The 25,862-nt window shown below is 42.4% G+C and overlaps 3 protein-coding genes across 5 annotated transcripts in view; all 3 read right to left on the bottom strand.

The window, feature by feature from the left end:
* The window catches only part of mgat4a (alpha-1,3-mannosyl-glycoprotein 4-beta-N-acetylglucosaminyltransferase A), a 34,232-nt gene extending 25,187 nt beyond the window's left edge, over positions 1–9,045 (bottom strand). The window contains exons 1-2 of one of the 3 annotated variants that reach the window (XM_030080398.1): positions 8,767–8,995; positions 7,985–8,336 (exon numbers count right to left, since the gene is read on the bottom strand). In XM_030080398.1, the coding sequence (XP_029936258.1) occupies positions 7,985–8,078 (94 nt within the window). In that variant the 5' untranslated portion in view covers positions 8,079–8,336; positions 8,767–8,995. Of the gene's footprint in view, positions 1–7,984; positions 8,337–8,766 lie in introns of all 3 variants that reach the window. The other 2 variants (XM_030080399.1, XM_030080397.1) reach the window with 2 other exon arrangements.
* A 1,301-nt stretch (positions 9,046–10,346) lies between these two features.
* Positions 10,347–13,648, bottom strand: creg2 (cellular repressor of E1A-stimulated genes 2). The gene is given in 5 exon segments (XM_030081558.1): positions 10,347–11,417; positions 11,520–11,633; positions 11,772–11,941; positions 13,123–13,560; positions 13,562–13,648. Coding segments are annotated over 5 exon segments (933 nt in total). The 5' UTR covers positions 13,631–13,648; the 3' UTR covers positions 10,347–11,275.
* A 2,272-nt stretch (positions 13,649–15,920) lies between these two features.
* On the bottom strand, positions 15,921–24,288 carry cracdla (cracd like a). Its single transcript, XM_030081614.1, has 10 exons — positions 24,043–24,288; positions 22,620–22,669; positions 22,198–22,342; positions 21,929–22,064; positions 21,666–21,827; positions 20,223–20,480; positions 18,276–19,644; positions 16,869–17,932; positions 16,624–16,744; positions 15,921–16,524 (listed from the first exon to the last, which is right to left on the bottom strand). The coding sequence occupies exons 2-10, from the start codon at positions 22,663–22,665 to the stop codon at positions 16,337–16,339; spliced, it is 3,489 nt and encodes a 1,162-aa protein (XP_029937474.1). The 5' UTR covers positions 22,666–22,669; positions 24,043–24,288; the 3' UTR covers positions 15,921–16,336.
* Positions 24,289–25,862: the final 1,574 nt, after the last annotated feature.

Genomic DNA, 25,862 nt, shown 5'->3' on the forward strand with positions numbered 1-25,862 from the left:
TACTTAAAACGATAATCGACAAGGTTCTTTTACTGATTTCGCCAACATCTTTGGCTAGAAGTGGTCATTGTTTTAGTATTTTGGTATTTTGCACTAATTGCACGCACTAATCCAATATACTGTAAATAACAAAGATAAATGGTAAATTGTAGCTTCGTTTACCTTCCTATATTTATTCCAAATAAACTGCTGTTACTGCTTCCACAAACATTAAGTACAAAGCAGAAAGTGATTCTCCCCTTCACTGGTTTTCAGAACAGCAAAGGTAAAAGCTTCCTAAACTGGGGAAGTTTTTTGGCCTCTTTGATCACGCACTTTGAAAGTGTATTTTGCAACTGGCAATTCAATATGCTATACTGCAATGCAATCTTCATTGAATTATTTTGATTGGCAATGCATTTTGCCATTGGCAATTTAATGTGCAAGCGAAACAGCGTCCCCGGTCTATTGCATTTACATTTAAATGTCACCATGCGCTTTTGGTGTCAAAATTCAAATGGAAATGCAATCTGTCAGTCGTCTAGTCAAGGCAGATGTTCAGTTAGAACATCACTTCTTCATTCAGGGAGAGACCTGGGTTGCAGTCGAATATGTCCTATGTCCTTTCCTAAAAATGTTTCCTTGATGGAAAATGTCATGAAGTCAAGAAAAGATGTGAAGGAGAATTCATAAGGGCTTAGAAAAGGACGACCAAACTGCTAAGAGAGTCACAAGCACTTAAACTTGGCTACATGATGTTACGGCAGATGTTACTGATGTGGGTCTGCCGTCGAGAAACTACAGCCTTCTGAATGTGGACTACAAAAAGCATATCTTAGATACTTCGCCCTGTGCAATCTTATTGTGTTGTTTCATATAGATTATATAAATGTGGACAACACCCTGAAAAATATCACTTAATTTCCAAGGTTGGAACTGAAATACAAAAGGGAAATTAAATGGTTGTAAAATTAAGACTCACCTTTGTGCCCATTCATATTTATTTATATGAATCCCAATAAGTATGACTGCATGAAAACAACTGTTAGATTCCTGCAACTGATATCAACATTCTCACGTTTCAAACATGTTGAATTAAAAACATCATCTGACTAAAAACATCTCATATCCAGTTTCTTGAAAGACAGACGTCCATGTTATGGTTATTATTCTGATTTTATTATTGTAAGCCTGTGCATTTAATAGCCTTAAAAGAGGCACCACAAAACTCAGTTAACGCCTTGAAATGTGAACTTTAAATGTTGTGGCCACAAGGAATTGTTCTATAATTTCAGTAATTTAGCCTGACAATGACATCCATGTAGACTCATCCATCATATTATGTCCTTATTCCACACTGGTCAGTTGAGTCTAGACTCCTCACTTCAGTCAACCCTTGGCAACACAATGCATCTTTAAAAAGAATGTATTTTGACCCATGTACTCTCGTCCCTAAACAGGAGCTACCAGAGTTTTAAAATCAATCCACATGGTGCTTCTTACTGTCCTCATTTTTATATTGTGTTATATTAATGTTACTGACCCCAGTAAAGGCAGTCAAGTATCTAAGGACTGTCAGAGAAAGCGATGGCGACAAAGAGAGACAGAGGCAGAGGGAAGGAAGGAGAGCGAGAGAGAAAGAAAGAGAGAGAAAGAAAGAGAGCGAGATGTACATAAATGCACATAAAAAAGCTCACAAATTTCAGACAAGCTGATCATTAAAAATGCAGCTTTCTTTGTTCCACAGCAAACTGAACATGATAAGGATGATTTTTGCATTAAGAAATAGTCTTCTGAAATCCAACCCTGGGCTTAGCAGCACTTTGGGGTTTTAACACTCAATTTATCACCTGATCAAAAGCATCATATTTGCCCTTACAGTGATTTTGTCCTTCTGACCTCATTCTCCCTCGCTGATGTACGCTGCTGACTGCGTGCTCATGAGTGCTGATGAGGAGCCTGTGCAGCTTATGTATGCTTGAGTGAGACACTCACTGTCATATGTCAATGTCCCTGTTAAACCATAATTTCACTTTTCCAGCACATTTTCACTTCTCAGCTCACAGCCCTCTGCATCAACAATCAACTACTCATGCTGTCTTATAAGGCTGACTATGACACTGACTGCCTTGGAACCCATTTGAAAGTCTGAGTTCAACCAAAATTATCATCTGAAGTTGACATTAACTCTAAATCCCTTGTCCTTCCCCCTCTTCTATTAAACACCGAGCCTTCCTTCGACTGAGAATCAGGCATTTTGCCAGAAGTCCCATTAGTCAAAATTATTTTTAGCATAATTTTGAAATCTTTGCTTTCTCAGCAAATTGCATGTCTGTCGAAGGGCAGCTAATTTCCCTGAAAAAAAAAAAAAAAAAAAAAAAACACCAGCTTTTATGCACAGCACAGCATATACAGCAGGCTCAGCAATGTCAGTCAATGGCTACAACCGTTAAGCTTCCGTTTCCTTTACTGAAACTTCCCCACACATCATTTAGTCTTTACTTATACTCAGTTATAGATTCCACCTGCCAGACTGAGGTGAACAAAAAGTACATGCCTGCAAAAGAGGATGTGCCTGTGTTTTTGTGCGTGTGTGCACACATACACATATGAAGACCCTCAAGTGGTGCACCTGCCACCCACGTGGTCCCACAGTATACTGCAGCTGCTTTGAGCAACACAAAGCGTTTATATGGGCTCTTGTCTTTAAGTAGGACAGATGGTGCAAAGCATGAACTTGAGATTAATAGAAGGACAAAGACGGGAATAATAACAAGTTGGTTTTGCTTCTGATTGACGGAGTAGTCCTCAAAATTCACAGATATGATCCAATGTTGAACTAGTCTGATACAGGTTGTGTGGACATTGACAGATGTGGGTTTGACTGACAGCCACAACACAGAAGTACAATCATCAAATGCATGACTCCTAAACAGTACAAAGTAAAATGTGTTTGTTCCAAGTGATATGCACAAAAAACATTTATCCTGAACAAAAGAGAAAAGAGCACATTAACAGGTAGAAATAATATTGCACACGTACACAATAGTAGTATTGATCTTGGCTGGTATTTTCCTGAAGGGAAATGCAAGTCGATCCAGGAGTAGGTGAGTGATACTCCCTCAATGTCTCTATGCAAGAGAGAAAATACAAACCTTTTTTTTAGTTTTGGTTTTTTTTTTTTTTTTTTTTACATTACCCCATTCTCTCCTTTTTTCTAGCACAATATCTCTGACCACTTAGTAAACCCAAGTCTTAGAATCTTGCTCACTTCCACCACTGATTCAAAAAAGGCAAGCCTCACTAATATTTATCCCGCTGGCATCTCTCCAGACTAAATTCTTAATTTTCCTTCCTCTCCAACTCTCACTGTGGGCTCACTGTTCCTCCCGACCTCCACCCACTGCTCTTCCTTCACTGTGCTGTAAGCCACGAGGAGCTGTTTCTTTGTGGCAGAGCGAGTTGTCTAACAGTGCTGAGCTGACAGCTTGGCCCTACTCCGTTTACTTCCACTCCTCTGGCTCCATTTGGCTCCTGTACTGCTCAGCTCATTCACTATTCCACGGTTGCCACTCTTTTTATTTTGGAAAATCCACTTTTCAGGGGAGTCATCGACCCATCTTCTTGATGATATACTTTACCTTTGAAGTCTTATCACTGCAGTTTAGTTGCAGTGGTTTTCATTTCAAAATACTGCTAACGTACAGTGTCGTGGCTGCATATTATATCAGTGTGGTTCTGGAAGTGCCTGAAAACATGGCAGGGGGTTAAATTACAATGACCATCAGCATTAAGGGAATTCAAGGGACTGTTGGACCTTTAGAAAAATAACTAAGAAGTTCTGAGTGATCTGAAAGAAGGGCCAGTGATCCTCTGATTCTACAGGATCATCTAAACATTTTGCATGATATTTCATGATATTTTTCTAGGTATTTTAAAAATTATCCATCCTGGTTTTCCAGGGTGTGTAACCCAGCCTGAAAACTGCATAATACTGACTTACAAACCAAAACAGTGATGGTGCATTTAAGTGTGCATGAACACATGCACACAGACAGCCCAGTGTGCCCATGCACACACATCCTCATTCATAGTGAAAGCTCACTGTGCATGTTAAACAATGCCTTAAATGGGGAAAAGTTAGATGCCAACAATGGTCTTGTTCTCCTCTCTGACACAGAGGAGAATTTGTGTGTCCTCGGGGGAATTATGAGCAGAACTAGAACTAGGAACATGAATGAATGAAGAGCAGTGTGGGATACAGGAAGTGAAGAGAAGCACGAGGAGGGAAAAAGCGATGACTGTTAACTCGCTAACAAGCAACCGGGGCCGCGGGCGCCTGTTCCTGTTTATGGCAAAGACCAAGTAAGGGCCATTTGGGATGGAGGGAGGTGTGTGAGAGTGTCTAGGCAGGGAAAACAACACCAAAAACTAAAAACATAACAAAACAAGAAACATGTCCCAGTGTCACTAGCAAGCCTTGTGTCAGCTTTCTTTTAGTGCTCTCTCATCTAATCTGTCCTAAAAATCTGGGCCCCTGGCCTTTCTTTCCCCCCTGTTTCTTTGCCTCCCTACAGGCCACTTAGTCCATGTATGTCTGGCAGGCTGCCCTCTTTCACTCAGCATTAAAAAGTATCATAACCAGAGACACTCCTAATGAAAAGCATCAGACAAAATGCACAACCGGACATTTTCTCCTATTAACTCACATGCAGCAAAGTCGTGCCCTGCCACCCTCCTTATCTGCCTCCAAACTTGCCCCTTGCCATTATCACTCCCTTCTTGTGCTATTTTTGTCTCATTGTGTTTGGAATGACCTGATGATAGAAGAAAACCATGCCTTTAAACAGAAAGGAAGCAAGAACTAAGGGTTTCAGGAGAGGAAAGCCTATAAGAGGAAGTCAAATTTCCGAAAAAGGAAGAGTACTGGTTGCTCTTTACCCCTAGCAAACTAGGACTTTCTGCTGACATAAGCCATAACCCCGAGGCCGGTCCATAAGCACCTCCTAGCCATACAGCATTGTTTGTGTTTTTCCTGCCAGTCAACACTGTTGAGATCTACTTAAGAGCCTCAGAGATACCAGAGAGCAGTCTCTCATCAGGGGACGGGGCAGACTCTGACAGAGAAGTACACATTCTGGAGAGTCATTCAGCATGGAGTGTTTGGACAGCTGACTGGCACAGTTCTCATTCACAGCAGTCAAGTGACCAAGAAACAAGACAGGCAAGGGTGACTGCCGGGAGCACAAGATTAGCCAATGCAAAAAAAAGTCAAACCAAATCTACCTTTAGGCTCAACAGTTGAACCATAAGCATTCACTAAAACACACACACACTCTCTCTCTGTGCAGGGTCAGAGAAACAGAATTTGAACATTTCATCTTCAGAGTGACTCAACGCCTGAGGCCAAAGGGACTCTAACCACCCACACTGAGCAGCATTAAGATGAGAATCCATGCAGTATCACAAGAAGGAAAGAAAGATGGCACATAAAAGAGGTCTGGATAAAAAAAATAAATAAATAAATACAAAAACCCTTCATGAAAAGATTTCATATGTAGACACATGAAACAACAGAGGAAAAGAGAGGGAGGCATTGTGAAAGCAGGTGAAGTTCAAGAAGGAAAAGGCTTGTAAAGTCAAACCGTCCCTTAAGGCAACACACTGATCAGAGGTTTATTTCCCCTGAGATTAATACACTGGTATCCAGGCTCTCTGCAATAAACATTCAGCTTTAGGCCTACAATCTTAAGGCAAAAAAATATGGTTGTGTAGTTTCGCTTGCCTATGACTGCGTTTACAAGGGCACTTTGAAAGAGGTGTGTGTTAAACTGTGTAGATCTGGCTGCATCTCAACTTTATTTTCGTCTATTTTCACTGAAGATACTTGACTTTATGCTTGATCCCATTGCAGTCTAAAATTCAACAAAATAACAGCCCAGTTATGTGCCTGGGGAAGGGAACTTTGAAGCAGAGAGGCAGAGCTTTTTGTGCCAGTAGCCTTCAAATAATGCAATGCTGTTTATGGTATAAATCAATAAATACCCTGGTTTCCACGACAAGGCTGAAAACAGCTTCTCATTACTGCAACCTCTTCTTTTACACACAAAACAACATTTCTGTGATTCTTCTAATTCTTGGATCTTGTAGCAGCAAATCAGTCAAAGATATACTGTATAGTCCAAACTGAAATGTTGCTACAGTTTGAACAAATAAGCTTCTTGTTTTCGGTTCCATGTCATTAATATATTACACTGATCCCCAGTACATCAGGCCAGCACCACTTGCTGTTAAATGGCAGCTTTAGTATAACCTTGTTCATCAGAAAATCCTTGGAATTCAGGTTCTTCGGGTTGTTAAGGTTAGGAAAACACATCATCTGAACCCTGAAAGTCATTATAATTCCAGGCCTCAACTGTTCAAACACTTACATTTGCATGTATTTGTGTAACACAAATCCCAACTTGTACCTGTAGGCACAAACTGTTAAGGCATTTTTCAGGTCAAAAACTTTTCTCTGTTTGCCTGTTAGGTCAACTAGTTTACAAGTCTAAGATAATGAGACCACACTTATTGCTAAAATGATTATCTTGATTATTTTACTAGAGCCTGTGATTGTGATTATTAATAAGAATTTTTCAACTTGATCTGAGGATCAAGACTATTTCACTGCACATCTTGCATGTTACTTGAACGTCTACACTATGTTCATTAGATATTTTTTTTTTCAACTGTAAACCAATGTTGTGGACTGTGCAAACACAGCTTGGGTGGCGGGGTGCAGATAAATGGCACTTTGGACAATTCAGAGTAGACAATTCAAAGTTCTTATTTTCACAGCTTATGTCACTTTAGCTGAAATTAATTTTTAAATAAACCTACATGGGTCTGAACAGCCCAGCTCTGACTGGAGACCACCAGGTTAGTATCAACAGGTGCAGATAGGACACATAGAGCACCCTCACTTGACCTTTGCTTATCACATTCACTTTAATCAAGCCATGGAACATTATTGGTCCACTGTAGTGGTGGCACTCACTGGACTCCATTTAGAGGAAAAGTATTCCATTGACCTGATAAGCATTGGCTAATCACGACATGAAGCCTTGCCTTGGAATTTATCTAAAGGCTGCAATTATTTACACTCTACTGATAACAAATCACTAAGGCCCACAGTCCTACCCTTCACCCTGGGAAGTAAGCACTCAGCACTTACATACTCCTGCCCAGCAACACTCTACAGGGCATTGTGTAATAGGCCTGAGCCTAGATGTTTAACAAGATAGCTACAAAACATGCTGGATGTTTAGATGAGAATAATGATAGTGGATGTGTATGCTGAGATAGCCATTTCTCTAAGACGAAGAAGCAGCAGCAGAGTCGCTAAACATCAGAAGTGCTCCGTACTGTGCTGTCTGATGCGTTAAATTGATAGGGCATGCTAAATTATCCCTAATTGATTGAGGGTGGATCGAAACAGAAAATTATCGAGCGATGAGCAATGAACTGTCAAAAGAGATGAGAGCGAGTACCGATCTTCTCTGCTGTCTTAATTCTGTGAAAACGCACTACTTATAATAATAATAAAAAGAAGAAGAACAAACAAACAAACAAACAAACAAACAAACAAACGCTAATTTGTGAGCAAATCTATTTGACTGGTCACTTATTAGCCCATACCCCATGCATGTCGCACAATGACTATTCAGGGGATGACACGCTGCCAGCTAATGTCAATGCACTGAACGGAGAGCGAATAGAGGACCAGAGGAGGTGCAATGGACCAGTTCCTGTCCCACGACATGTTCATGATCATGTAAGGCCTAAATGACTTTAGCTCCAATGTCAGCTTCGTGTCTGCATGCCAGCCTAACAACCTGACACAGCGGGCTTTACAGTTGTCACTTCTAAAAAGCCAATCACACCTCTGATGCGTCTCTGGATAGCAGTGATGATGATGATGATGATGATGATGATGATAATGATATGGAGCTGCTGTACCTACCTTTGCCATTCTGCCATGCTGTGTACCAAGACAGGCTGAGGAAGGAGGTGAAGAAAATAATCGCAGTGGCCACAGTTCCATTTCTGAGCCTCATCTCATTTCAGCGATTCCTCTCCTCGACTGTCGGGGACCCCGGGGTGCCGTGCCTCCCGCTGTGCCTTCAGGACGTCGAGCCGGGTGTGGGTGCAGGCATATGGGGCGGTAGAGACGGCAAGGCGCTCCGGTAACAGGACAACGAGCAGGGACTTGAGCGCTGGGTGGGATTACTTGGCTGTGTCCTGGTGTGTGAGCCCCCCTTGGTGTGTCTTTTTGTCGCTGTTCAGAGGGCTTGGTTGGCTCCTCCTGTACCGTCCTAGGGAGATCAGTCACGAGTCAGCCCCTCCGAGAGTGAGAAACTGCCTTGCGTGATAAGACAGCTTACATGGTCGGGCAAAAGACACACACAGATCTAGCAACCGTTACAATCCATCCCAATTCAGAAACAGTTAGCTACAGGTCAGAGAGCATTTCCAGCCGTTGACGGTTGATCCTCCGGGGAGACTGTGTGCTCTGTGGCGGCGTCCGTACGGCTACGCCTCGCCTCACGGTTTGTGAGAACCGGCGGATAAAACAGCCTGTTGTTGACTAACTAGCTCTCGTTAACCTAACCCAGCGAGTTTTACCTAGCATAGACTACATGCTAACCAGTCGACCTGCGACACATACGCGTTAGCTAGCGAGCTAAGTTGCCTTGGGTGGAATGGAAAACTCCGCTGGACTCGGTGCCTTAACCTGCGGCTTACCAAAACAAAAGCAGCCCGGCAGAGATGCTGTCGCTGCTCGGTGTGGAGCGGCGTCACCGTCAGCCGGTCCGCTTCAATTACCTCGCAGCTTTATTTATTTATTTTTTTAGCAAGTTACTGCTACCGGCTCCAAAGTGTTGGCAGGACAAACTGAGCCTTACCGCAAAGCTGGTCAGGCTTGTCTGAAACTAGCTGCTCCACTAGTGTCAAACCAGCCACAGTGTGAGGTCTTCCGGGCACAGCTTTCACAATAAAAGATTTCATATAGGTTCTGCAACTTTTTTTTTTTTTTTTTTTTTTTAAGTAGCCTAACCTGTCATAGACAACAAACCTGTAAACTACAAAAACAAAACGTACACATATACACAAAGCTATTCGCCCACCTGTAATATTTCTCTAATATTCTGTAGCTGAATCGTATCTGAGGAAACTAGTGAAAGGACCGTGAATAAGACAATTTACACCCTGAAATTTTCAGTGCCTTTTTCATTGCAGAGGTCATGTGCATTTAAATATTAACATTAATAATAGTTGAAAGAACAGCCCTATTCCCCTCCTGCAGATTACTACCTTGGGCTACATTGTAAGGTAAACAGTGAATCAGGTGGAGGAGCTGGCGCTTCGCATATTATCTTACAATATGGATTGTTGCGTTTCATCTGTCACCTTCTTTCCAGCTGTCTTGGAAAAATTGGAAAAGTTCATGACAGCCTACGTTGTGACTTGGAAAACTGACCAGCTGTAAGTTTAGGGACTCCATGTCGTGTAATTTAGGAGGCACATGTTTTAATATGCACGGAGCAGCTTTGGTGCAAAAGAAATGATGATGGACAGCGCGGTGTGCACTCACTTCTCTGGTTAGACAGGCTAGTCAGCTTGTCTTCTTCTCTGGCAGCGCTTCTCCGTGCGCATTGAGCTCATTGCGGTAGAGCGCCACAGTGGAGTGTGCCTGTACTGCAGTTAAACAGAAAACTACTGTGCTTATCAATGCTTATTACTCTGGTTTCTCCATGGACGGAAAGCCCTGGATTTTGTCAGCTCATATTTAAAAACAAACAAACAAACAAACAAACAAACAAACAAAAACGCACAATTTCTCACATCATGTTTTCAGGAGAGGTCATGCCCATTTAGTTCTTCCGTTGTTTTCACGATGTATGCAAGTGACGCTGACAGTTTTCTTTTTAAAAGTAGGAAGTGCGCCATCTTGTGTCCATGTCCTCATCCAGCAACAAAGTTGAAGTTATCCGTCAAATTTGAACTTTCAAAGTACATCATTGCAGGACTTCCCGATAATTACACCACGGACCTCGATTTCATATAGCTGTATGCTAAGCAGACCAAACTTCTGAAAAAATGTTCCTGTTACATGATTTCCTAATTGAGAATCAGAATGAGAAATACTTTTTATTGATCAGTTTTTAAAACTTGCCACTTTTGAAACCAGTTTTACACCACATTCCCAGTTTTTCCATCCGTTTTTCTTTCAATTTCATTTTGTCATAAAACCTTGTTTGTGCTCGGCATGGGCTATATGCAGAGTTAGTCTCCAATACAGATTCAGATGAGAGCCAAGGAACTCAAAGACAAAGATGCATTTCTTTATTAGAGCAATTGTATGTATACCATAAAATAGGTATGCTTTTACCTTTCCAAATTTTCCACAGTTCCAGAAATTCCACATCAGTGCTGACTACTGCCTAAATTTTCAGCCATTACATTAACAATTTCCAATTTATTTCCAGGTGCTAGATTGAAAATAAGATCTTAAGTGGCAGGACAAATCAACAAAGTAACAGTGTGGAACTGCTAAATCATTGACAACAATCTCTGATTGTTTACATTCATGTCTTAAATACTATCTCAGCTACATAGACACAGCTGTGTGTGTTCACTCATGAATAAATCAGGAGAAGCTCTGTCCTATTCAACCTTGCTCCCTGCTGTTTAAACACTGACTGGATTGAACAAACCCAGTTCCCCTAAAAAATATTTCAAGCATCAGCGCCACGGGTGTGACAAAGATGTCATTCAAGATGCATATTATGGTTTTGTATGCCCACACACATTCATTTATTTTTCTAAACAGCGCACCCATTTTGATCCAAATGCATAAAAGATCCATGCATATTCATCAAAAACACACGCCATGAATATGCAGTTTTTTATGCCACCTGTGAATACCCATGACTCAAAAAGCTTACTAATTTTAAATACATTCACAGACCAAGTACAGGAGGAAACTCAAGTAGCTGATTCTGAATGTCAAGCCAATTGTACAGTGCAGAACAAAGTAGAAGGGCATAAAAGAAAGCAATGAGTAGGCAGCAAAGGGTATTCACAAACACAGATTACAATGCTGATGGTACTGATGGAGTGAGATTTTGAACTATTCCTAGCACAATGAGGCTTTGGGGAATTTCACCCCATATGAAAGAGACATCTGTTGTGTAGACAGCTGTACTGATCTGTATTTACGGATTGAAATGATGCACAGGGAGGAATATTCTCAGAAGGGAGTGGCTTTGAAGTAGTCCTCCAGTGGAATGAGTGACACTCCTCCAACCCAGTCCTGCAGCCAGACCTGGATCAACTCCAGCTTCATGAAGAACCATTTGTGTCCCACCGGCCATTTTTTCATCACCGGATGTCTAGAAAGATAAGAGCTTGGCATAAAGATGTATCTTTTCCCCCTATTTGCAGTGGTGAAAGTGGCATGCTCGCATGCACTAATCTTATATAAGCTTGGTCACCTTGAGAACATAGCCTCCTTTGCAAACTCCAGCTCCTCCGGGACCACCTCCACCATCTTGCCTGTTAATGTGAGTCGTGCACATCTTGGATCCTCTGGATCATATATCATTTGCCTTCAAATACAGAAGACCATGTAACCATGGTAACACAGAGATATTTTAGCAGGTTTGACAACAGCCTCTCTGCAATGATCAGTAACTCAGTGCCATTTGTTTGGCAGTCAGCCAAGTGCATGAAAAGTCAGATCTTACCTGCAGAAATCTCCCTCAGCCTCTGTGAATGTGAGCGAGGCATAGGGGTTACTTTTCAGGTCTGACACAGTGTTGTCCATTGGAGTAACATAGAAATAGATTACTCCAGTGCTGTTGTCCAGTGGTCCATCACTGACTGAGAAGATGTTCCCAAAGGGAAGACCCTTGATCTGTGCAAAAAAGGAGGATGTTACTAAAGATGGATCCCATTACGGAGAAGCACACAGAGCAGATTCATTATTAATAGCACTTGGTGGTGTAGTGGTAATTCAAGAGGTGGATAAAATATATGATGTATCCTAATGTATTTTAGTGATGACAAAAATAACATAGGGACATATTATTTTTAAATAACATAAAATAAGATTTAAGTAATATGCATTTGTATGTCCTTGTTTTGATGATGGATATGATAGTGCTGAAAACAGCACTGTAGTCATGGTAGGTAAATTACAGGGGCAATCAGCGTAAGACTATGTTCTTCCTACAGTCTACTGAATATCTGCAAACACTTGACATGCATGACTCATGGTGTTAAACGCCTGAATTAATGCAAGATGTATCATGAATTTATGTTGCACGCCATTAATGATCAAATCACTATGACTTTATGTGATTAGTTCACACTTAACAGAGCATAAGTTAAGGAACCTTAATTCACAGTTACGTCATACAGTGATTGGTATGCACAAAAACAACTAGATTCCTCTTACATCAAAGTTTATTTCAGGACCATGTATTTGCTCAGCCTCCCTGATAAAAAATAGAGTCTAATACTCAACTAATGGAATCAGTTAAAGTAAGTAAGGATGAATTAACATTCCTTGAGAGATGATCTATTAAGTGTTAACAAATCACATAAAGTCATAGTGACCTGATCATTTGTTAATGGTGAGTTTGTGATACATCCTGCTTCAATTCATGCATAAAAACATGACTCATGCATTAGGCTACTTAAACATTACTTAGGCATTTGATCTGTATCCTTATTGAAAGGTGTTACCAGATATCTGTATTTGCTAAGGACTTGTCTAATTAAGAGTCTATAGACACTGGCACTTCTGCTCCAAAGCCAGAAATGTGAGACTTCAGATTAAAAACTGTAACCTGTCAGGATGCAAAATGCCTCCCAGACAACAAACTGGGGAGTGAACCTGACTGATGAAACACATCCTGAACGTACTTTCACAATTAGATTGATTCATCCTAATAGGTGTCTTTGGTCTTTGAAGCTTGCCAGTCGTCTGGTTTCTACATTGAGGAGTGTTGCCTGTGTTCACACATGCATTAAGCTGTCCCAGGATACAGAACAACCTTAATAATAAATAGTCTTTTTTTTCTCATTAGCTACCTTGTCCTGTGTAGAGATGGTGGCCAGGTGTCCCCAGTCGCTGTAGTGAGCTATATATCTGGCGGTCCTTGCTGTTTCCTGGTGCGGGGGAGGAGTGGTGTTGCTGGACTTTTTCACCTCCTCCATGCGATATGAAAACAGCCGAGAGGAAAGAGGAGCAACATTGTCGCTGTCGGACTTCACCAGCTCTTTGGGACTCTCCACTCCGTCTCCAAGGACCTTGGACGACGGATACGCCTGCTTCCATAAGCCTGCGTTGTCCACCAGCAGAGCCGGGGCGACCTCCTCTGATATAGCGTCCAGCTCCCCCTCCACTACCACATCGCTGGAGGAGACAGCCCAGGAGACCGAGTTCCTCAGGGTGTAGCTTTGGCACAGGCACAGGACATTGGCAAATACTGCCAGCGGAAAGTAGCGGAGCCTCATTGAGCTCGGAGAATGACCGACCTTCTCCTCTTCCACCTCCACTCACTCTGTTGTTTACAAACTCACGTGTATTTGCTTTCATAACACGGGGGGATTGCTTACAAAACCAGACGAACGAGCCTATAGCGACACCGCCTGAGACGCCAAGGAATTGAATGTCAAAACGTGGAGCGATTGTTTCACCTATAGTCCATCTTTTGAACTACACCAGGGGTAGGCAACCATGTGCCACAGTGAGCTGAGAGTCTGCAGGTTTTTATCCCAACCAAAAACTGAGGTGATTTCACTGATCACCTCAGTTTGAAGCAGAGAGGAGGAACTGATCAGAGTGATGTTTTCCTGCCTTACAAATGCACTGTAAACTAGCAGAGATTACTCCTGTATAGAAGCCAGGTGATAGTTTCTGCCCTCTAACACTGAGCTGTTTTTTCTGCCAAGAAAATATGCCAAACCTTAAGCGAGATGAGTCCTGCTGAAAATCAAGTCACATTGCAGGCAAACATCAGAATTGATGGCAAAGCTGAACAACGGTGCCCTAAAATTATTCTAGAGCTTCCTGTTTTTTTGTCTGTAACTGTCAACCTGTCTATCCTTATCTGTATCTGTCTGCCTCTGTAGCCTACATGCCTCAACTGAGATATTTGTAGTCCAGCTACATTGTGCCCATATGTGAAGATTCACATGCACACATAATTTACAGATTTGCCATGGCTTCGCACAAAAGCTGGACTTCATCGTTTGAAGAGAAATAAAGACAAAGTCAACAAAGTGCATAGAAAAAGCATTAGATACATGTGATGTTTGATGAAGCCTGTGCTACCTTGAAAAGCCTTTAAATGCTGATTTGACCATTTGGCCTGGGTAATGTCAGCTATCCACGGTGGTGAAAGGACGACTGGGCCACTGCTGCATCCTGGAATTATTGGAGTTATTATATCATTTTATGGCAATCATTTGATGCAGAGTGGAGGTTATAAGATAGTACAGTCAGACTGAAGGACTACAGGCAAGAGATTAAATTCTCAACACATTAAAATCTATAACACAAGTATTTAGTCAGCTAGGCCAGTCCTGTCACTGAACCTTAGTGTTATAACTCAGTGAGACATATTGAGCTATCCCTGGAGTCATTTCAGCCCTGAACAGAGGGTCTTAGCATGCAAGGCAGGTGTCACAGGTGCTGATAAGCTCATTAGCATCTGGTATGAGCAGGGAGTGATTGTCACCATTCCTTTGGTGCCAAGAGAAAGAGCATATCTGATTTTTTCCATCTTAACATGACAAGATAGCACATCCTAGACAGGGCCTTTGAATGCCCCTGAGCAGAGTTACCTGTTTTGCAGAGAAACACTTATTCCCAGATGAACAACTACAATATACACACTGTTTACACCAGGGTGATGGTACACCAAGCAGTGGAAACTCTCAGCTTCTTCAGCTACCTCAGATACCTCCACGAGCAAAACTTGGAACTGAAATGGACAGACAAGTGCAAAACTCCATGATAATATGAAAAGAAAAACGAGTCCCTGGTCGTTATTTTTTTTTCTCCCCAAGAGGACGAAGGATCAAATTAGCATTCTACAGTCTTTTTTACTGCAAAGTAATTTGAAGTCTTAAAGTGACAGTTAACATTTGACCCATAAAATATCTTGATCCTAAGGTCACACAGACAGTTTTTAACCACCAATGTCCTTGTAAAAAGCAGGTTATCTGAGAACTACAAATTTTCAGCGCTTACAGCATCAAATGTCGTGGTAATCTAGTTATTTAATTAGGTCTGATTTATCTTACTTCTTTACATTGTCTTCTACATTTTTATTATAGTATATAGTAGTCCATTTTCAGTATTAAGTATTCACGGTATGACTATAGAAGTGATTATGTGGTTTCAGGCAAGAGAACAATTGAACTTTCCTCTTCATGGTGATGCCCTATAACTCAGGTCAAGGTTAAGACCCGGCCTGCTGGTGGGAATGTAGTCTGAATTATTGAAAAGAGAATTTTCACTATTTGGTCTGACAGTCTAGGGTGTTGTGGTACAGTATTAAGTGGAAAAAGGTACATTTGTTTGAGATTAAGAGCTTTAGATTTAGCTGATGTACACTTCCTTGGAGTACTTCCAGATTTGGCCCATGCTCACCTTATAAGGTTTTGAAGAGATGCTAATTGTTTTGTTTGGTTTGATTTTTCGCAGTGTTTAGATCGCAATTCACCCACCAATCTCTGGTCTGACTGTTGTCACAGCTTTGCAGGATATTGCAAGAACAATGAAATTCTTTTATATAGGACCAACATCCAAAACAACAGAAAGAATGGTTTACATCAATTCTGGAAAAAAAAATATATATATAAGTTTGGTACTCTGAATGTCTAAGAACAACCCAAGTCATACTGCAAGGGTAGTTTCACTCCATGATAGATTTTTTTTCTTAAAAATCTTTCTTAGCCAATAAGAAGGCAATTACTATATATTTTCAGCAACAAAAGTTTCAGTCATTTAATATCTTCACTTAATGGGTAGCCAGTTTACATTAAGGCACTAGACTACTGAGACAAACACTGACTCAACTTTTGAAATGTTATTATTTAACATAAACATTTAGCTAAAACAGCACTGAGAGGTTGAATCACAGAGTGAAAAACATAATTCATAAATACCCATAGTATTATACTGAATGTAGATAAGATTAGTTGGTAGTGGAGGATTATAATAAAATTAGGCGTTTTCAGAAAAATCCCTCAGAAGTATAAGCCAGCAGCCTCTACTGTAGATCTATTGTTATTGTTAGTCCATTGTCTTATCACTCCAGGCCATTGACTTTCTCTTTGCCAGCTCCATCCAGGAGGGCTGGCCACTATCAGACATGGACTGTAGAGGGGAGGATGACGTCGGTGATGAAGACGGCAGGTTTTTTCTCAGCCATTTGTCCTCGCGATCAGCAAGCCTACCTGGAACTTTGGTGGGGCTTGACTCTGAAAGAGAGCACATCTGTATCATGTTGCAGCACACTGAGATAACAACTACCAATTTTCAACACTGCAGTTATGACTGTAATCCATGTATCAACACACCTGCAAGTTTTACCCCTGGCTTTCCCTCAGATTTTGTGTCTTTGCTTGAAGGTGTGGTATTGTGTAAAGCTGGGGATTCAGCTGGTGCCCGTGTTTCTGTTTGGGTTTTCTGCAGTTCGACCTGAGTAAAACAATGCGAGCTACATCATTTAATGATCACTGGATTATTAGGCCATTTAAAAAGATGGTAGTTTACAATTTTGCTCTGCTGTGAATTAAATTCTGTGTGAATTGATCTGAATTACCTTGGTTCCAGATGGAGCAGTCCATTCTGTCCGTTTCTCTAAGAAAGCAGCCTTTTCCCCCACTGGCCCAGACCAAACTGCCCGCCTCTCTGATAGGGATGGCCCTTCTTTTCCCTGGAAGGTGGCAGTTCTTTCTCTTCCTCCTGCGGCTGAAAGAGGAGTTGGAGCTGAAGCTGGTGAGGGGCTAGAAACTGAAAATGAGGCCTGAGCTGTGGTTATGGCTTTGGGCTGGCTGGCAGAGTGAAGACCTCGATTGTTCCAGGGTGGTTGCTGGGGAGTGGGATGTTGGCCTGAGGAGAGATGAGATTTGGCAAGGGACTGAGTAGCAGCTGCTTGTGCATGTGGAGGTGTGGCTTCCATTTGTGGAGAAGAGCGCAAGGGAGATTGGGTTGTCCATAAGTTGGTGTGGATGGGTGGATGAGAAGCAGAATTCAAGCCAGACTGTGTAAGTGGTTGAGTTGTGTTTGGCTGTGATGAGAGCTCATTGGGTTGTTTTGACACCTGCGAGACTTTAGATGTGTATAACTGATTGGTGGATAGTGATGATATCCTTTGTTGTACTGTAGTTAGTGATGGTTTGGCAGTCTGTGCTGGACTTGCACTTTGGATCATTGGTGGTTTGGCTGTCTCTATTAATGTCTGTAGTTGTGGTTTGCTCTGTTGTGTTTTTACAGTCTGCGCTTGTATTTGTGTCTCAGTCTGTGTCTCTGATTGCATCACCTTCTGCAGATGTGATTGTGTCACAGCCTGCCCTTGGTTTGTTGGCTGCACTTGGGCCTGTGGTCGAGCAGCAGTCTGCATGCCTGTGAAATCTCTGGGTAACCTACTGGTGAAGAGCTGCTGCAGGCTTCTGGTCTTTTCCATTGCCAGACTCATCCAGGACACCTCAGATGGAGCTGTCTGAGGCGCCGTCTGGGGCTCTTGAGGGCCTGAGGGGGCTGTGTTTATGTCCTTGGGGATCGAGGAGACTGTTTGATTGTCTATAGCCAGGGAACGATCATTGGCAGCTGGTGTATTATGTTTGACCAGGATGGCTGAGAAACCAGAGTGGGTTGGAGGTCCATCTAAAGAATGATACAAATCAGTTAGACACACTTGGCAGCACTGTTATAATCAGCCTAAGTGGTATTTAAATGAGCACAAAGGTCCCTGGAACTAGTAAAAACTTATCATTCTAGAGCGATTAGTTACCATGTTAAATTTATCTCCTTTCACAGACATACTACAACTGTGCAAAGTCTAATCCTAAAGTAACTGAAAAAGATGGTTCTTTATTTCTATCCCAAGCCTGAAATGGCAGCATCACACAGAATGACCAAATATAATGTTGTTTCATAAAAAAGCATAAAAGTCATTCTAGTCATTCTAAAACTTTTCAGAACAAATCTAGATTAAATCTACACTCACCTGTCTGTCTGGTGTGCCCAGCAGTGGCTGGGATACAAGGAATGTTTGCAGTCCGTTTTTTAGACGTATCTACATTTTCACCTATTTCCTCTCTTTTCTGTTTGTCAGATTGCTCTTCTGGCGACACAGACTTTGAAGAGAGGTTGTGAGAGACTGGGGGGTTCAACGAGCCCATCTCTGTACTATGTCGCTTAACCTTAGAATCAGAACGGGTAGCGCTTGCATCAGACCGAAATTTCAAAGACAGAGATGTGGAGCGTAGTTTGACACCAAACGTTGTCTTTTCCTCTTCCTCCTGGATCTCCATTGCTTCTACAGCTTCTTCCACAAAGTCCTGGCTGTCCTCCACCTCCTTGCCCTCGATCAAACCTGTATTCATGGTTGCTTGTTTAGATTGTAATACTGGCTCTCCCTTTTTGAGGCTATCCCTCTTGTCCCACAGAAACCCTGGGCTTTTATGTGGAGCCCCTTCCTCCCTAGGTGCTCCCACAGCAGCAGATCCTCCTTGGGGTTTTAAGTCTCTCAGTTTGTTCTCCTGTCTGTCTATCTGTAACTCTTTCCCCCTCTGGTTCATGTTTGAAGGGAGTAACTTAACCTCCGTTTCCCCTCCTGACTTCAGGATGGCTCCAGCCTGATCCACTTTTCCTACAAAACTTGCTGATCGGGGTCTCTCTCCATCTCGGCATCTGGCAGTAGTGACAGAGATGTGGAAGGACGTGGGCTGGACCTGGGCCGGTGTATTTATTCCTGCTGTGGCTTCTGTCTGACATTGAGCCTGCTGGCGAACAGAGGAAGATTTGAAAGCCACCGCTGAACCTAAGCTACCTGAGAGCTGGCTGGAGGGCACACCAGCTTCTTTAGAGCTGTGATCTCTGTTAGATTTTTTATCAGTCATTCCAGCCTTGCTTAGCATATCCCTCTTGTCATGGGACGTGATCTGCACCTCAAAGTCTCGAGAGCCCTCTCTAGTTTCTTTCAAATCTGTCTGGATCAAGGACAAGTGTGGTGGTTGACTGAACATTACATCCCCAGGCCTGTGAGGCTGAACTGGAAGCACCTGGGCAGCCACAGAGGGAGCTCTCCCAGGAAGTGAGTGGTCCTGTTGGGTGGGCTGAGGGGAGAGGGATGGGCTGGCTGATCTGATGACTCCCTGTGAGTCGGAGGGCTCTGCTGTGATTGATGCAGGCTCTGAGGATGTGGACGGAAGACACTGAGACGTAATATTGGCCCGTCCTTGTCCTGTTTCCAAGATCTGGGTGGAGTGGGAATACAAACGTGTTGTCTCCTCTTGAGCAGTGAGCCTTTTCTCTTCCTCCCTCTCAGACACTGGGTGATCAATATTGTTAAGGGTGTGAGGCCGAGGTTCAGTCTGACAGAATATAGATGAAATAAAAAAGAGGGTAAATGGATAATGCATGTTTGTGTATTTGTCCTTGCATATACAGTCAGCAGCCACTTCATTAGGTCCACCTGTACAATCGAATGCATTTCAATGCAACAGTTCTGCCATCAATTCTACCTTTTAAGAAAGTTTATAATGTTCACTTTTTGTTGACATTGTGGAGAATGTGTACATTTAAATGTATGTTTGTTATTGAGGTTGTAGTCTGCAGAGGCCGTGCACTGGACTACACTACATCGAGAGATGTTTCTAATTATTTGTCCTCCCTATTTATATACATGATGGGGACAGAATAGTAGCAACAGCTCTCAATAAATTGCAGTCCAGTACAACAGCACCACTAACTATGAGCTCAATGCTCAACACAGATTTGAATGAACACCTCAATTACTGTGACAAAATGAAAATCTGAGCATTATAGGCATCAGTAAGCTTTATGGTAGGACAGTTGTATTGGATTGTATTAGATTATGCAGGTGTGCCTAATGAAGTGGCCACTGAGTGTATGTATGACTGAAAAAGATGAAGTGGAAATGGTCACTCACTGCAGCAAGCCTCTTTCCCTTAGTGCTGGCCCTCTGGTTTCTGGGCTTGACAGACATACGGTGGCGAGCAGCAGAGGAATCTAGGCAGGGGGTGAACTGGGCTGGAGAGCTCAGGTCCAGAGGATCGACAGCAGCAGAAGGAGTGGACGTGGAGAGTGCAGAAAGAGGCGAGGAGAGAGATGGAGTGGGGGGCACCGATCTGGTAGGTGCAGGTTTAAGAATTGGTGACAGCGGGTGAGAGGATGGCTGAGATATGACCTGAGTGGGGAAAAGAAAACCAAAATATGATGACATCATTAATATGTAAGTTAAAGGCAAGGCATGTTTTTTTTATGTAGCACCTTATCATACACAGAGGTTGTTCAAAGTGTTTACAGGCAAAGACAGGGGAAGTTCAGGTAATCTTATACATGTTTAAAACTGAATCAATAAAATAGGGTACCATAAAAACAGATTAATTTAAAGCAGTGGACAAGAGAGCAGTCTTTAACTTAGTTTTAAAAGTGGTTACAGTTCGGGGCATCTTAGTTCCAAGGGGGTCTGATTCAAGTAGTGGGCAGCAGAGCTAAAAACTGTTTCATCATATCTGGTTCCAACTCTGGGTCCCACTACCTGACCAGCCCCTGCAGATCTGAGAGACCAACCCGGTTTGTACTCAGCAAACACACCTGTAATATATTTTGGGCCCAGACCATTGAGAGACTTACAGACAATATGTAGGGCCTTGAAAACAATTCTATATTGAACTGGAGGCCAGTGCAAGGCTCTAAAAAGCGGAGAAATGTGTTCTCTTCTCTTGGTGTTTGTCAGTAATCTGGCAGCAGCATTTTGTGTTGTAAATGTCTGAATAAGGTTTTCTAGATCTTGCCTTAACCCTAACAAATACCTAATCTTAATCCTAATTCTAAACTCAACAGCAAATCCAACAAAATGTTTCTTATGTTTCTATCCTTGTTTGGACATTTCCTTGTGAGGACTTTTGTACTTGTGAGGAGATTGGTCCTCACACGCACAAATATACAAGAGCACACACACACACACACACACACACACACACACACACACACACAATGTATTGCACTTACTGCACTGTCAGGCATAAATGTGCATACACAAACGATTCTACACACTGGAAGGATGCTGGTACCTGTTCCTCTACTTCATTTTCTGTACCTGCTATGCTAAAATTGTGACAGCTCTGAGTGAGAGCTGAGGACTGCATAATGGGAGTGAAATGGATCACAAAATGTAGCCAAAATGGTTGCTTACGGGCAGGCCATGTTGGTGAGGCTCTAAGCCTGGGTAGAGTCTGATTATTGAATGAAAAACATTTATCTACTCAAAATCAAAGATGTTTACCTCAAATACACCTTACATGAGCTTGATCTGAACTGTTAAGCAATTAACTGAGCCTGTATCAGTAAGCTGGTAATGATCAGTCACCTTGCTGACGGCTGGATGGGCTGCAGTGTCAGCCCTGTAACTCTCAGGAGGGCTGTGAGGACGACCATCATCCTCTGAGCGGCTGTCGGCGTCCTCTGAGCGTTTGATTGGCAGAACCAGAGGAGGCGGCCCCAAATGCAACTTCTGCTGCTGAAGCTTGATCTATAACACCAGAACACAGGCTCGTTATTAGATAAAAAAAAAAAAAGACCTATGGTTGTAAAGGCACAGTTCCCTACAACACACCTTGGATAAATTCCCACCTGCAGTGCTTTGATCTTGCTGTGAACATTCTCCTGGGATGAGACCCTGGCCGGCTCAGCATCAGACAGGAACAGGTCAGCCTGGAAGATGCTGTCATGTGATAATGCCCGAGAGCCCAGTGTCCTTTGGGAGCACCTGAGGATGGAGGAGGGGGAAATCAGGACAGGGGTGAAGGAACAGAGTAGCAATACAAACAGAAAATTAGAAGCATAAAGCAAAGATTACAACATAATGATTAATTAATTTGTTGACATAAGCACACACTCACATCAAATCTTCATCTGATCCAAGTCCCTTCCCTGCTGTAATGTCACTGGCAGACTGGCTGAGTTTGGTGCTTTCCCCTCCATCTGCTCTCTTTGTCCTCCCAAAGAGACGAGTTTTCAGGGACCTCAGCTTGGACTTTTTCCTCCCTAACAGATGGAGACATGTGCAGCTCACATCAGCCCACACACACATACTCACACACTCAGAGCTCACACAATATGCCCTCTATATGCTCTATATCCTCTCTGAAGATCTTATGTAATAGTAAATTGCCTCTGGGGAGGATTAGTGAGTATTCATTATATTGATCCTGTTTGATATACTAAAGTGATAAAGTATTAAAATATGGTGATGGATAAGACTTAGTTTAATTCCAGAATAATTCTCATGTGATACTGACAACTATGTGGCAGAAAATCTCACCTGGAATGTCCTCGATTTCTTCGGTATCTGCCAAGAAAGACTCCATCTCTCTGATCACAAAAAAAGCAATGAAATGATGACAAAAAAGTGTGTAAAGAGAGGCAATAATAATGAAAAACAACCATGAAATATAACTCCTACGGTTAGAGGCTGTTGAAACTGCTGTCACATGCTGAGAGACATCTCGACATGGCGTGAGTGCTCCAGGAAGGTGTTTTCAGATCATCGGCAGGTGTGCACTTCATGCACTTATCTGATAGCTTGAGGATGTAATGCCTCACTTGAGCTCAAAGGTTTATTGGTATTATCAGTGGTGGCACAAGTCTGGACCTTAACTTTGTGGGAGTGGGGAGAGAACATTGTTTCCATGTAATCAAGCAGGCCCTCGCAACAGGAAGGGACAACAAAGACATGAAATACTACTTGTCATAAGAAACACGCCAAAGAAGTGTCAGACAGACATGAGTATTAGGATTTATAATTCAGCAGCTCGTTTGGGTATAGATTTATACCTACATATAGCACAGTATCACAAATCACTGCAGCCTGCATGACAAGTTGACATTTGTGAACACAGGAAAAAGAATACCTGAACTTACCAGCACACTGAATCTTACTCCAAGTAAGCTTTATTTATGCAACACTTGCCTCATAAATATCCAAATGGGGCTGAAGTGTTACTGGACACAAGTCTCAGAGCAGACTATTCTTTTCCTTTTATTATACTAACTTGATTTTTTACCTTGCTCATGAGATAACGTCTATTTGGGACATGCATACACCATTTCCATACAATTGTCCTGGAGTACACACTGTTGTCTGCAGATTCTACTCATGTGTAGCATGAATGGCAGATAAGACAATGTGCACAAGGCTGTAAATAAAGATGCAAAGTCCATGCCACACCTCTGGTATCATCAAGCCTGTTTTAACACTATAAACGCATCATGCTAAAAAGCATAAGCTCAGTGACTCAAACAATAGAATTTGCTCTAACATTTGATTTATAGGAGATTTGAAACTATTCATTTGCAAATGCATTTTAACACATTTATGTAGCTACCACCAAGACCCTGTCTGAAACAGGAGTGTAAATGAAGCAGGCTGTTCTTCAGGGTTGTGGTTTTTCCATCTAATGACCCAAACCATAGCCCCAACAGAAACAGGAGATAATCCCTTGGATTATTGACATTGCAGAGAGATCCTTGTAAGATTTCACAGCACCATAATCCACAACAACGGCTTAATCACAAACTTCCCATTCCACAGCAGTACAGAATTTAACTGATACTAACAGTGGAAAACACATACTATAGTAACTATAGCATATCTTTCTCAGAATGTAATACACACACGCACACACACACACACACATATACATTCACACCCCATCCATGACAAACGTGTTTTTCTGTTTACTCACCAAGTAATGCCAGCGCCTCTCCTTCTCTTCCTCCTCTTTGTTCTCCTCTCAGTACACTGAGTTTTCTCGTCTCAGCAGAAGCTCTGTGCTATCCTAAAACCTCAGGCCTTGTCGTCCACATCTGCAGATGGAGGGAGATGGAGAGGGAGGGGGGCAAGGAAGGTGGAAGGAGAGAGAAAAAACAGACAGGAGAGAGAGAAGGTCACTCCATGACTTGCTGAAGAAAAGCACAAAGAGAAAAGAGGACAGAACAGAATGAGACACGGTGACAGAGAGAGGGGCAGAGAGGGAGAGAGAGAGAGAGAGAGAGAGAGAGAGAGAGGGAGGGAGGGAGATACTCTATTACATTAGTGGCACACAGTGGCCCTCTGCGCTAAGCTCCTTATAAAACGCTAACCTGATTTTAGGCCGAGAAATGAGAGTAGAGGAAAAAATAAAGCTCCCGTTGGAAAGAGGACAGGCTTCACTGCTGATAGAATTGTTTACACATTACACCAAGTTGGGACAGCCCCGTACTATCACAGGTGCAAGAAGGGGCTGTCTTGGACATAACAGGGACCAGTCATCTCCCAAGTCGTGGTGAATTGCCTTTTGTAGGTCTTTTAAACATTATAACAAACCCAAATGTACCCCACATTAACATGAACATGATCTTTTATCACATTCTGCATTGCTCGGTATTATGCAGTGGAGAGTGACTGCAGAGATGTGTGTGTGTGTGTGTGTGTGTGTGTGTGAGGGATCATGAGGCAGGGGGTGAGAGCTGAACTACAAGGCCAGCCTGAGCATGCGTAAGATTTAAAGAAATGAAATCTAACTACTTCTCGGCACAACAAATAGAGGAGCTTTGCATGTGCACTGCTTCGAGACGTTTACATGCATCATCTATCAGGTGACCGCTTTAACCAAGGCCTCATGGGAGGGAATACTGACAAACCCTCCTACGTGTTTAAGGATCAAAAATGATCTAGTCAGTGTGGTATGCATAAATCAAACTTCAGAATTCCCGTTTGGAAGTAAGGGAACGGAGCATTATCTAGGCAAGTGGGCTACAATCAGTGAAAGGCAGGAGGTGAAAGCACCTCAGTATCCAGAATGGGGTCTCTAAATCCCATGCAGTCTCTTCCACCAGAATAAAAATCAGCATGACATCTGGATTACATGGAGCAACCTACATCCATGACATAACTACTACATCTGGGATTCTAGTAATATTTGATTCAGCATTTTAATTCCATTGAATTAGGTGCCACATGGCTTTGATGTTGTCTGTGACATAATCTGCACATAAAGGGCAATATGGACATGCAAGCCTAGGTCATCCTATAATGGGAATGCAATAGAGAGATGCTGTATCCTATATAAAGCAGCTATGCTTTAATGAGCCTTGTGTGTAATTGTGCACATGTGATATATGGGGCAGACTGTGAGATTTATACAGCAAAGACTGCCTTTTTTTGGCTTTGTCCGTTCACAAGGAATTCAGTGGCAGTCCAGAGTAGTGCAGCGACATGCCTTCTGATCAGTGCTGGTCGTTGCTTTCTGATGGATTATAATTCCTTCCTCTCTGAGCCCAGATGAGGACTGCACATATCGAGATTAAGGCCGAATAGATAGATAATCCGATCACTGCGCTGCGGGTTACCATTCATTCAAACAGATATTTGTCCCCATGAAAATGACACTCAGTCCATCACAACAGAAAACAGTTGACATATTGAGCCACATCACGTCCCTTTTTCTGCTAAAAAGTAGAGCAATGTTCAGTCTGGACATTCAGTCTGGATTCTGCTGTGATGTAAGTGAAATGGCAACCAACT

Source organism: Myripristis murdjan, chromosome 21, assembly GCF_902150065.1.
Source record: "Myripristis murdjan chromosome 21, fMyrMur1.1, whole genome shotgun sequence".
NCBI classification, from domain to species: Eukaryota; Metazoa; Chordata; class Actinopteri; order Holocentriformes; family Holocentridae; genus Myripristis; species Myripristis murdjan.